The sequence below is a fragment of the Ranitomeya imitator genome, chromosome 1 (assembly GCF_032444005.1).
Source record: "Ranitomeya imitator isolate aRanImi1 chromosome 1, aRanImi1.pri, whole genome shotgun sequence".
NCBI lineage: Eukaryota > Metazoa > Chordata > Amphibia > Anura > Dendrobatidae > Ranitomeya > Ranitomeya imitator.
The window spans coordinates 224,236,764-224,249,461 of NC_091282.1; the positions used below are offsets into that span (position 1 = coordinate 224,236,764).

At 40.7% G+C, this 12,698-nt stretch overlaps 1 protein-coding gene across 6 annotated transcripts in view; it reads right to left on the reverse strand.

The window, feature by feature from the left end:
• The window catches only part of AIFM3 (AIF family member 3), a 185,243-nt gene that overhangs the window by 148,318 nt on the left and 24,227 nt on the right, over positions 1–12,698 (reverse strand). For 4 of the 6 annotated variants that reach the window (XM_069754117.1, XM_069754146.1, XM_069754125.1 and 1 more), the window contains exons 2-5: positions 4,742–4,960; positions 3,188–3,401; positions 2,836–2,945; positions 262–371 (exon numbers count right to left, since the gene is read on the reverse strand). In XM_069754117.1, the coding sequence (XP_069610218.1) occupies positions 262–371; positions 2,836–2,945; positions 3,188–3,401; positions 4,742–4,772 (465 nt within the window). In that variant the 5' untranslated portion in view covers positions 4,773–4,960. The remainder of the gene's footprint in view (positions 1–261; positions 372–2,835; positions 2,946–3,187; positions 3,402–4,741; positions 4,961–12,698) is intronic. The other 2 variants (XM_069754106.1, XM_069754136.1) reach the window with 2 other exon arrangements.

Here is a 12,698-nt window from a genome sequence, read left to right on the forward strand (position 1 = left end):
GTCATCCCAGTGCAGTCCGATGTACACTCGCAGAGACAATGGAGAAATTAAGTTCTTCATCTTCTCCGCACCTGTGAGCGAATCGCATCACACACATATCAAACTTTGTCAGAGTTTGATCCAACTGTCATTAGGATAATCGGCCCAATTCTCTTGCATGAGAAAATATACACCAGTGTGAGTGAACCCTGAATGTAATAAAAAAAGAGAATGGTTATACTTTTAGCAGAAATAGAGTTTAGAGAGTAATGTATAATGTACCTGAAATTTTGGTAGACCGTCTAGTCCTGGGAAATCTTCAATATCACCAGTTGCAATATTAAAGCATGCTCCATGCCAGGGGCAACGGATTCTGCCTCTGGAGAGAACACCTTCAAAATGGAAAAAGACGAATGAACCTGCAGTGTATTACATAATGACAATAAAGAACTGGTTTTTAATGCAATAGGTTAACTATCACTGCCTAGCAGCCAGGCCCTAGCTGATAGATGTAAGAGCACTGTCATAAGCGTTCCAGGACAATCTGGGTCTGATTCATTAACGCTTTCAAGCCAGATTATTGGCATAAAAGCTTTAAAAAGTTGCAAATATTGTTATTTACATCTGGTTTTCCTGTATGCTGCTATGTGTAACGTGATGTATAAATATATGTATCTTATTTGGCTAGGGAAAATGTAGTTAACTAACAGGCTCACTAGAGGGAGCACCTTATAGTTTAGTAGCCAGCACACTGTAAATAGTTAACGTAGGAGGGGCCAGCTGTGGATAAGATAGGAGTATTTCCTGGTTGCAGTTGAGTGGATCCAGGGAGCTGAGACAGCTCAGGAGGGCCAGACAGCCCAGGCAGTCCCGGGGGCTCTAGAGCCAGGGGCAACACAGTGGGCCCTTCAACGCTGAAGCAAGGGACCCAGGCATCCGGGGCCATTAGGCCAAAAGTGAAGTAGTGACAGTGGAAGAGAAAGAAGTGGTGGCAGTGGTAGTGAGAGTAAGAGCTACAGCAAGAATCACAGCAGGACAGTAACACAGGTTGCTCCCAAAAATGTGTCAGCTTGCTACTTGGGCAGACGCCCTTATGTCTGGATCGAAACATACAGGGGAACTCCTAAGGGTAGTCAAGCCGGACAGGGAGGACGCTGCGGTACCGTGCGGGACGGGACATCTCGGATATGAAGTGAAGGACATAGGGAAGAGCACAGGGAAAGAGAAGGATATAAACTACAGTATGCTTAACCTTATGTTGATGCTGCAAAAGACATGGATGTGCTGAGAGAAGAAACCAGTAAAGTTATCTGCTTTAAGTTGAACGTGAGAGCTCTGTCTCTATTTGTGCAACAACACCAGCAGCAAAACTTCGGCAGCTGAGATGGGACCCTGACAATGCAGATGATGTAGCTGAAGGTATGCTGAAAAGGGGACATTGAGTGCATGTGGCGGGAGGCCAGGGCACGAGTAAACTGATAGTCTCAGCCATGACTACGGCCCTGGCAGTCCCCCACATTTTCACGCCAGTTTCTCCCAGTTATGACAAAATGGGCGGAGCTTGGGGTGGGACAGGGGGCATGGTACGCGACGTTAGCTACAGCACAAATCTTACTCCAGCAGGGTCTAATGTCTAATGTAGGATTTGTGGCAAGGTGCAACACAGAGGTGTATGTCACTCAATCAGTGCTCCTGATTTATAAAAAAGGCATGAGTTTTTTCATGAATCAGGAGTGTCTGACACCAACCATCTACTAATTAAAGGGAACCTGTCAGCAGGTTTTTCCTACCTCGTCTGAGAGCAGCATGATGTCGACAAAGAGAAGCTGAATCCAATTATGTATCAGTTAGGTTACTGGGTGCAGCCATTCTCACAAAATCAGAGCATTTAGATTTAGAATGAAGCAGGGCTAAAGGTACCGTCACACATAACGATATCGTTAATGATATCGTTGCAACGTCACGCTTTTGGTGACATAGCAACGATCCCGCTAATGATCTTGTTATGTGTGACAGCGACCAACGATCGGACCCCTGCTGGATCGTTGGTCATTGGGGAATGATCAGGACCATTTTTTGGTTGCTGATCACCCGCTGTCATCGCTGTATCGGCGTGTGTGACGCCTATCCAGCGATTTGTTCTCTTGTAATGTCACCGCTGTGCTCTGCTTTATGGCCGGCGCTGACACAGTGGACGCCAGGGGACGTGACAGACATCAGAATGTGAGTATGTAGTGTTTTTTTTTTTTACTTTTACAATGGTAACCAGGGTAAATATCGGGTTACTAAGCGCGGCCCTGCACTTAGTAACCCGATGTTTACCCTGGTTACCCGGGTGCTGCAGGGGGACTTCGGCATCGTTGAAGACAGTTTCAATGATGCCGAAGTCGTTCCCCTGATCATTGGTCGCTGGAGAGAGCTGTCTGTGTGACAGCTCCCCAGCGACCACACAACGACTTACCAACGATCACGGCCAGGTCATATCGCTGGTCGTGATCGTTGGTAAGTTGTTTAGTGTAAAGGTACCTTTAGAAAGCTAATTCTCTCCTGATGTTATCACAGTTCACGCTCTTACACAGGCATAGGTAACCAAGCTCAGTGCTCAATTAGTTCCATCATTCGCACAGACATGAATGGGTGAGCAGTGCTTACACTTGGCCATGATGCCCCCTTCTATGTCAGTGCAATAAGAGACAACAGGTGATTGAGACTCATTTATCACTTATTCATTGGATAGTTGATCAATGTTATTCTTGGGATACTACGTTTCTAAGACAATATTATAAGTACTAAAGGGAAGTTCATCTATATGTTACACCAAAAAGTCTTTAAACATCATCAATTGAAAATCCTAACCTTTTACTAGTGGTGCTCCATAATGTGGGCACTTGTGTCCCATTGCATAGTATTCTCCATTTTGCTTAATTAGCAAAGCTTTACCACATCCCAAGTCAACCTCCCGCATCCTAAAGATAAACATAAAAGGTTATCAAAAATGCAAAAATTGTTCAGAAAATATATATTCAGCTGATGGATGTCTAGCGCAACAAGTTGACTAAATGAAATCATTGATAGGTACAATAAAACTTTTCTCATAATAATAATTCAATTGCGCACATTTCCAGGAAAATGTAAAGTCGGCAAATATCATGGCTCCAGTACTGGAATTGTTATCAGAATAAAACATTAAGGGTTATAAAGAACATACTGTCCATTCTCCAGATCTTTTACATGACACACAGAGGCTTCCACCATATCTTTGGGATTTGTGTATGGATTAAGGACTATAGGTCTTTCTTCATGATGATAGTGTCGAGTTGTCCCATTGGCTTTGTAGGCAAGAGGACTGGCTTTGCCATTGGGAGACATTTCTTCTTTTTCCCTTTCTTTTTCTGGTAAAACAACTTCAACTTTTACTTCTACTGTAAAAAAAATGTAAATTTTACAACGTGTGAATATTTGAATACATTGACATGTACCGTATATTAAATAGGAATAGACCATGATAAAAAAAATAGACAGATGTGATGTTGTGATATATGCCTAAACTACTATCCTACACAATCTTCGTAAAATTGAATTACGCTCCGTTGCAGCACCAAGCACTGTCCATATACCATAAGTGGTTCTGGAAAAAAAAAACCTCTAATCCCGGAAGATTCTTAATGTGGTCTCACATTACTTGAATGTGGGTCTGAAGTTCAAAAACTATTGTAGACAAAGTCCACTAATAATGCAAAAAATATTATAATTATATATTATATTATAGACTAAACAGGATTATTTAGTCTAGAAAAAAGACGACTGAGGGGTGATCTAATAACCATGTATAAGTATATAAGGGGACAATACAAATATCTCGCTGAGGATCTGTTTATACCAAGGAAGGTGACGGGCACAAGGGGGCATTCTTTGCGTCTGGAGGATAGAAGGTTTTTCCACCAACATAGAAGAGGATTCTTTACTGTTAGGGCAGTGAGAATCTGGAATTGCTTGCCTGAGGAGATGGTGATGGCGAACTCAGTCGAGGGGTTCAAGAGAGGCCTGGATGTCTTCATGGAGCAGAACAATATTGTATCATACAATTATTAGGTTCTGTAGAAGGACGTAGATCTGGGGATTTATCATGATGGAATATAGGCTGAACTGGATGGACAAATGTCTTTTTTCGGCCTTACTATGTTACTATGTTATGTTATTTTTCAACATGTAACTCATTCAGGTGGAACAAGAAGTTTTCTTACGCAATTTTAACTCATTGCAAATTGTGTCAATTCCATATTTTAGATAAAAATGTATTCCTTTCTTAAGACATTAATTAACTTTTCTAAAATATGTATTTACTTAATCACAAAATCTGCTTTGAATTGTGTTAATCCATATTAACTCTTTTTTTCAATTAAAAGAAAAATTCTTACATGCAAAACTGCCAAAACTATGCAGCTATCAAACTGCTCCCCGCTGCTACAAGAGGGAAAGGATTTTGAATTATTATCATTATTGTAGCTTAGTTTTGTCGTCTATAAACTATATTAGTCGAGGCTCATTATAGTAAATGTTCTGTGCTCATTCCAGCTGAATGTTCTGTACGTGAAAGAAAGCAAAGTGTAATTTTCCTTGGATTAATTGTAACCTAGAGCGCTCTTTAATCCTCCCTGCAAGAGCGCAGAATTAACATTCCTTCCGGCAGTCACCCTGCAGAGTCACTACGTCTGACCTAGTTCATTGCACATTGTTGTAGGACACAATAACGGTCTCTCACCTGGTTTAGGTTTGGAGAAGCATCCCCCCATTATGATTCAAGTTTAAAAAATAAAAATATATAAAACATACAATGGACCCACATATAAAGATCCAACATGGACTGCTAAGCCATTTTTTTCTGTTGGGTAGAAACTATTAAAACTTGGCACAAAATTTGATGGTAGTGGACATCTTCATAGTTGGTATTTCCCATCTGCTCATCTTGGTAGTTTTCTGCCTGTAAAATACACATAAGGTGGTGAAAGGTAGAAGGCAAGAAAATTCCCTAAACTTTCAAAAACCTGATTATCAGACCAATCTTATTATAAATAACAAACATATTACAACCATTTTTGGATTATCCCCTTCACCACCTTTGTTTTTTCCGTTTTTTGAGTTTCCGTTTTTACTCTTCTTCTTCCCAGAGCCATAACTTTTTTATTTATTCAATATAGCCATGTGAGGGCTTGGTTTTTTTTATGTAGGACGAGTTGTACTTTTGAACGACACCATCGGTTTTACCATATAATGTACTGGAAAACGGGGAAAAAAATTCAGAGTGCGGTGAAATTGTACAAAAATTCCACAATCCTTTTTTGTTTCGCTATCTTACCATATTCACTAGATGCTCAAACTAACCTGCCATTCTGATTCTCCAGGTGATTACAAGTTCGTAGATGCCAAACATGTATAGGTTCCTTTTTATTTAAGTGTTGAAAAAAAAATCCAAAGTTTCTTTAAAAAAAAAAAGTTTTCTGAGACCCGTAGCATCTCCATTTTTCATGATCTGGGACGGCTTATTTTTCGTGCACTGGGCTGATTTTGTTTTATACCATTTAGGTGTAGATACGATCTTTTGATCGCCCGTTAGTGCCTTTTAAACGTTTTTACTTTTCATTTTTACTTTTTTTCTCATTACGCCATTAACCAATTGGATTAATTATTTTTATATATTGATAGATCGGGCGATTCTGAACACAGTGATACCAAATATGTGCATTTTTTTTCTTTATTGTTTTTTTTTTTAAATGGGGGTTGATTTGAAGTTTTATATATTTTTAAATTTTTTATATTTGTTTGAAACATTTTTTTTTACTTTTTACTTGCTTCAATAGTCTTCATGGAAGACTAGAAGCTGAAATCCTCCGATCACTTGTGCTACACAGAGCAGGGCATCACCCTGGCCTATGTAGCTAAAATGCTCACTTGCTATGAGCACCGACCTCTGGGCAGACCCCAAATTGTCATGCCAACCCATCAGCGACCTGGGGTCATGTGACACAGGGGCCAATGTGCGGGATTACTGACGCACTTCTGGCGCGACCATGTTAAATGCCGCTGTCAGAGATTGACAGCAGCATTAAACATGTTAACAGCCATGGGTGGATCGCGATTCCACCTGCAGCTGCTAGGGGCATATGTCAGCTATCAGATTAGCTGTCTTGTAGCGGGAAAGGTTGTGGGCTCACTGCTGGAGCCTGCAGCAAACAGGGGGAGCCCACCTTAGATGTAAGTATACATCAAAAGTGGGAAAGGGGTTAAAATTCATTATTCTAGTGTAATTAAAAGGGGTTCTGTCAGCTGATAAATGCTGCCCAATCTGTGCAACTTTCCAGTGAAAAACACTTTAATAGCTGCTGAAAAATGCTGTAGACTAGTTGGATAAACGAGTCCCCGGTGGCTTCTCCAAGCTCGCTGCTGGGGACTGACAGGTCTCTGCATATGTACGCACATAGGTAGAGACCACTCAATTCAGGGAAGTGGCAGGGAGAAGCTGCAGGAGACTTTTCTGTTTATGTAGTCTACAGCACGGTCTCGTGTTCCCAGCGGCTATTAGTGTATGCTTTTCTCTGAAATACCGCAGCATCTCCAAGTCAAATATACTGGACTTAGATCGTACATACAGCCAGTGCCTGATACATGCTGCTCATGGTTTGGGTTGCATGTATCGGCTAACGGGTTCACTTTAAAAGGATGCTAAATGCACAGTCTCAAATTATAGCATTTATCTTATGTGTTTGAAACAAAACTTAGTGCTTAATCCACGAAAGACCTTACTTCATGAAAAAGGACTGAGTTTTGTCTGAATCACGTAGAAAAATGCTATAATTTTGGATTGAATTGTGAATTGTGCCTGCCACATCCTTTTAATTACACTGAAACAATGAGTCCAAAAAAGTTATACCAAGTTTCGTCTAAATTCATAGGAAATGCTGTAATTTTGGATTGGATTCTGTTTGGAATGTCCTATTAATATTGCTGGAATAAGGATTATGAAAATGTTCTTTTAATTCTAAGAATGGCAGGAATATCTTCCATATTTGTTACTACCATTAAACCACATCAAGCAGAAGTGGGGGGTTTTCAGTGCAAAAGATTAATAAGAGCTCTAAACAGTGAGCTGGATTTACTTTTTTTCCCACAATCTTATCATTGAAGATTTTATGTTTCCTGTAAACCTGTGTAGTAGCATAATATTTATAGTGAGATCAGACGCTCTTCTGGGGACTCTAACACATTAGCTGCCCTAAATAAAACCATTCTTACAGGTTAAGCTAGGCATTATACATCATTAGGTATAAACCCCTGTAGATATTGATCTAAATGCACTGTCCAACAGTACAACTTTGTGGAGAAGTAAAATGTAGTAATGCTATGCGGAATATGTACTACGATATGCACAATGGAGTTGTGCTGGCCTAAATATCCTTAGTTTGGTTGTCGTGGGTCTCAATGAAGCTAGGATTAACCACCCTGCCTTATTTTTAAATGCTTAAAGGTGTTGTCCCAACTTTTCACAAATTGCGGCAAGTCACTCTATGTGCCTGCAGACTTGTGAATCTTCAGATTGCGGCCACAGCTTGATGTGCAGATTCTCCAGGGCTGGTGTTGAGACTGAGCTGTCATGGAACCACAAGTTTCCAATATGGATACTTCAGCCACTAGACATGTGCGGTCTCGATTAATTTATTTATTTTAAGTGAGGCCACGCATGTCTACTCGGAATGTGGCCAGAAGTATGAATATCGCATAATTGCGGCCACATATTGTCTCGCCACCTGCACTGGAGAATCCTCACAAAGCGTGGTGCGCGCAACCTGAGGATTCACAAGTCTGTAGTCACATTGAGTAACTACAGACTTGGTGAAAAGCCTGGACAACTCCTTTAACCCATTCACTCCGAAGCCTGTTTTCACCTTCCTGAGCATGCCAGTTTTTTACAATTCTGACCACTGTCATTTTATGACGTCATAACTCTTGAACGTTTCAACGGATCCCGGTTGATTCTGAGATAGTTTTCTTGAGACATATTGCACCTTATGATAGTGGTAAAATTTATTTGATATGACTTGCGTTTATCTGTGAAAAAAACTGAAACTTTTTTACATTGTCCCAGTATGGGACATTACTGTATTATATCAGATCGCTGATCTGACCCTCTGCACTGCAGATCAGGATCTGACAGGCAGGGAAGGAAGCATACCACGCCTGCTCTCTGCAGGCGCTCCCAGCCACCGGCCTGCAGGACCCGGAAGGACCCTGCAGCCATCTTGGAGCCAGGGGTCTCCATGGAGACCATCAGAACAATGCGATTGAAGGACCCGGAAGGACCAGGCGGTCAGCTTGGAGCCATGATTGCATCGTGTTGTCCTGATGGAGGCACACAGGGATCCCTGTGCTATGCCCTTCTATGTCACTGTCACTACTGACAGCGGCATCAGAGGGGTTAAATGCCCGCGATCGGTGCTAGCACCGATGGTGGGCGTTTCTGCAGGATGTCAGCTGTCACTGAATATATATCTGAATTTGTATCATTGTGGCAGCGCGGATTTAATCCACAAATTATCCTTTACAAACGTCTCTGAGAAGGTCGAGTTGGTGGTCCGTGGATCTGCAGCAGCCAATACACACATGCTTTTGCTTTATGCCATCAGGTGAGCAGCTCCTTGTTAAAAACTGCAGTTAATCTGAAGAATAAGACCCTATTTGCGCTTTTTTATCTCCTTAATTTAACAGTGACTACTGTGACAGACTTACCATCTAAGTGACAGCGGTGATAATTACTATGAGGACTTTGACATATAACTGGTGTACCAGTTAGAAATATTATTTGGCATATTAGTTACAATTGAAACTAGAAGTTTACATACACTGTATAAAAAGACAATTGGGATTGAGTTGAAGCTTTTATTGGGCTGCAAGTGACTAGCACACTCCAAAGTGTTGTGATGCAAACGGGGGGTTTATTTACATACAGTAATCAAACGTTTCGGTCAATACAGGACCTTCATCAGTGTACATATAATGACTGTATATCTGGTAGAGCCCCCAAAAAAGAAAACATTGCATCCAAAAGACTGGCCTAAAACGATATGGGCCACAAGTGCAGTGGAACCTGCCCACCTGCCCACCTGTCCACCGCGTGTATTCCGCTTTAGTGGGCAGGTTCCACTGCACTTGTGGCCCATATCGTTTTAGGCCAGTCTTTTGGATGCAATGTTTTCTTTTTTGGGGGCTCTACCAGATATACAGTCATTATATGTACACTGATGAAGGTCCTGTATTGACCAAAACGTTTGATTACTGTATGTAAATAAACCCCCCGTTTGCATCACAACACTTTGGAGTGTGCTAGTCACTTGCAGCATAATTATCAGGGTTTGGGAACCTATGACTGTGCACCTCCTCCTCTTAGGCTGTGCTGAGCATCTTCTATACTGAAGCTTTTATTGGGAACATTTTGCATAACGTTTGTGATCATATTTATCCGGCGCTCTACGCTGAGCACTTACTTTGGGGTTTCCATCTAAATCTCTGAGTGATGTGATTCAGATGAAACCCCTGAGGTATCCATTCACTATAATGAGGCAGCAGAGTTACTTTGGACTCCTGGCATCTGTTCAGTGGTGTTCTTTTCAGAAGTGCACAAAACTGTGGCTGACAGCACTTTATGCAATCCTAAAAAGATGGACACCGCCAGATCACAGGTCCTTTAGCATCCACAATGCCTCCATCTGACTCATTAAAGGGAATCTTCCACTGGGGGTTCTGTCTGAATCGTGTATGTCAGAGATTTACACAGAAACCCCGGTGTAAGCGCTCAGCGTAGAGCGTAGGATAAATGTGCTATGAGCCTTACTGCAATCTTTGGGAGGCAGAATGAAAAAACAGCATGTGAAGAATTGGTTTTATTTCTTTTTTACACTGTTCCTTGTGCGGAATAAGTGTTTAGGCAACTTGTTTCTTTGGGTCGGTGCGATTACAGTGATACCATATTTATATCGGGTTTTTATGTTTGGCTGCTGTCACACACTAAGGCTATGTGCACATGTCTTGGATTTGCGTCTGGAATTTTTTGTGCGGATTCTGCATCTCTTGGCAGAAAACGCAGGTACGGATTTGATGAGTTTTTTTGTGCGGATTTCATGCGTTTTTACCCCTGCGTATTTCTATAATGGAACGGGTACAAAAACGCTGCAGATCCGCACAAAAGAAGTGACATGCTCTTTCTTTTAATCCACAGCTTTTCCGTGCTGAATTTTCCACACCATTAGCACAGCATTTTTTTTTCCATTGATTTACATTGCACTGTAAATCACTTGCGGATCTGCAGTGTTTCTGCATGGATAAAAATGCTGTGGATCTGCACTAAATTCACAACCTGTGCACATAGCCTTAAATATGCTTTTTATTGCAAAAACTAATTTTTGCATCACCATATTTTGAGAGCTATAATTTTTCCATATTTTGGCAGAGTCATGTGAGGTCTTGTTTTTTTGCGGGATGAGATGACATTTTTATTGGTACCATTTTTGGGCACATGATATGTTTTGATCGCTCTGTATTCTGATTTTTGGGAGACAGGGTGAACAAAATCCAACAATTCAGGAATTGCATTTTTTGGAGGGGTTTATACCGTTCCGTGTGTGGTAAAATTGGTAAGGCAGTTTTATTCTTCAGGTCAGTACGATTACAGCGATACCTTGTTTATATTTTCTTTATGTTTTTGGCGCTTTTACACAATAAAAACAATTTTATAGAAAAAAAATTGTTTTGCATCGCTTTATTCTGAAAGCTATTACTCTTTTTTATTTTTCTGTTCATGGAGCTGTATGGCACCATGTGTTTTGCAGGACAAGATGACATTTTCAGCGGTACCATTTTTATTTATATCCTTCTTTTTGATCACGTTTTATTGCACTTTTTGTTCGGCGGTAGGTTGATAATGCATTGTTTTTTGCCTGTTTTTTTTTTACGGTGTACACTGAAGGGGTTAACTAGTGGCACAGTTTTATAGAGCGTGTCATTACGGAAGCGGCAATACCAAATATGTGAACATTTATGGTTTTTTTTATTTGCATAAGTAAATGTATTTATTGGAAAGATATTGTTTTTATCTTTATTTAGGGATTATTTTAAAATATTGTTACACTTTTCAATTTTTTTTTTTACTTTTTTGCATTGTCCCATCCTGGGACATCATTGTATAGTTTCAGCACGCTGATCTGATACTCTGCATCACATCAGGATCTGACGGGCAGGGAAGTAGGCATGTCAGTGCCTGCTAGCATGCACTTACAAGCCACCGTCCTTGCAGGACCCGCAGCCATCTTCGGCCCAGGGGTCTCCAGAGAGGCCATCAGGACAACATGATCGCATCGCGTTGTCCTGATGGAAGAGCGCAGGGAACTAACTCCCTCTATGCCACTGTCACTACTGACAGCCACATCAGAGGGGTAAAATGCCCGCGATTGGTGCAAGCACCAATCGTAGGAATTGCTGCAGGGTATCAGTTCTCACACAGAGCTGACACCCGCTCGCGATCGCCGCACCATACATATACTGCTGGTTGTGGTAACACAGCTCCCGCAGAGCAGAGCAGTATTTGTACGGCCCATGTCGGGAAGGGGTTAATAGTCTTTGTTATGTCTGTGAACTTGAATTATTCAGACTGAAATTTCTTTACATATTGGCTTCTTTTAAACTTTGCTGATTACAGAAAATATAATTTCAACAAGTTTTGATTTGGGCTTACCTGCTGTAATAAAAATGTCATTGAATTTAACATAAAAGCCATAAAACTAAACAAATAGGTCCAACTTTTGTTTTTAAATGTAAAACCTGAGACAAAATTATTATTTTCGTTACATAAAATTCACAGATTTTGAAAGATATTTGTTTTGCTTTTTTTTTTTTAATTTGTGAATATGTCAGTGTGAGAATGATATGTAACACGCTATTATCTCAGCTCCTTTATCACAGCTTTATCTTCCATGAGCTCACAATGGTCAAAGGCTAGATATGTCTGATGTGAACATGTAAGTTTACAGCGTTTATCTAAGGTATTCTAGATACTCACAGCAACTTGGACACGCAACTTACGGTGAAACTTTGATATTGTCTAAGAAAAGTCGGCAAATCCAAACTTAACAAATGAAGGAAATGTGAACGCTAGAAATGATGGGGAAAGACGCACAATATATGTCTCCCTAATACAATAGCAAGAAACTGGGAAGTCAACAAAGCATTGTTTAACTACGCAGCGCATTGCCTCCCAGAGGGTTCATCTATTATGGCTAGCGGTACCGAGGGTTAAAATGCTTGACTATAGGTCAGCAAACTTGGACCTGTGACAATATAATTCCAGCTTTATTCTGCATTTCTTAGAACTGACCCTCTGTGCAAATGACCATTTTTAAAGTATTATTTCCCAATAATAATCCTCTTGTACTTTCACAGAGGGGGCACGTTCTTATGAGACCAATATATCGTGGTATTATTCTCTGAGCTGCAGATTTGGCTGGTTTGTCTTTAACGCAGAGACCAAGAGGATCAATTACTTTTACCTGCAGTGGAATTCTAGTAATAAGGACTTTGAATGTGTAACAAGTGCTTTCTACTAAGACGTAGCCAGTATTTTTATTTCGTTTGCAAACCACTACCAAAGTATGGCTCCATAGTACCATAGATGTTTG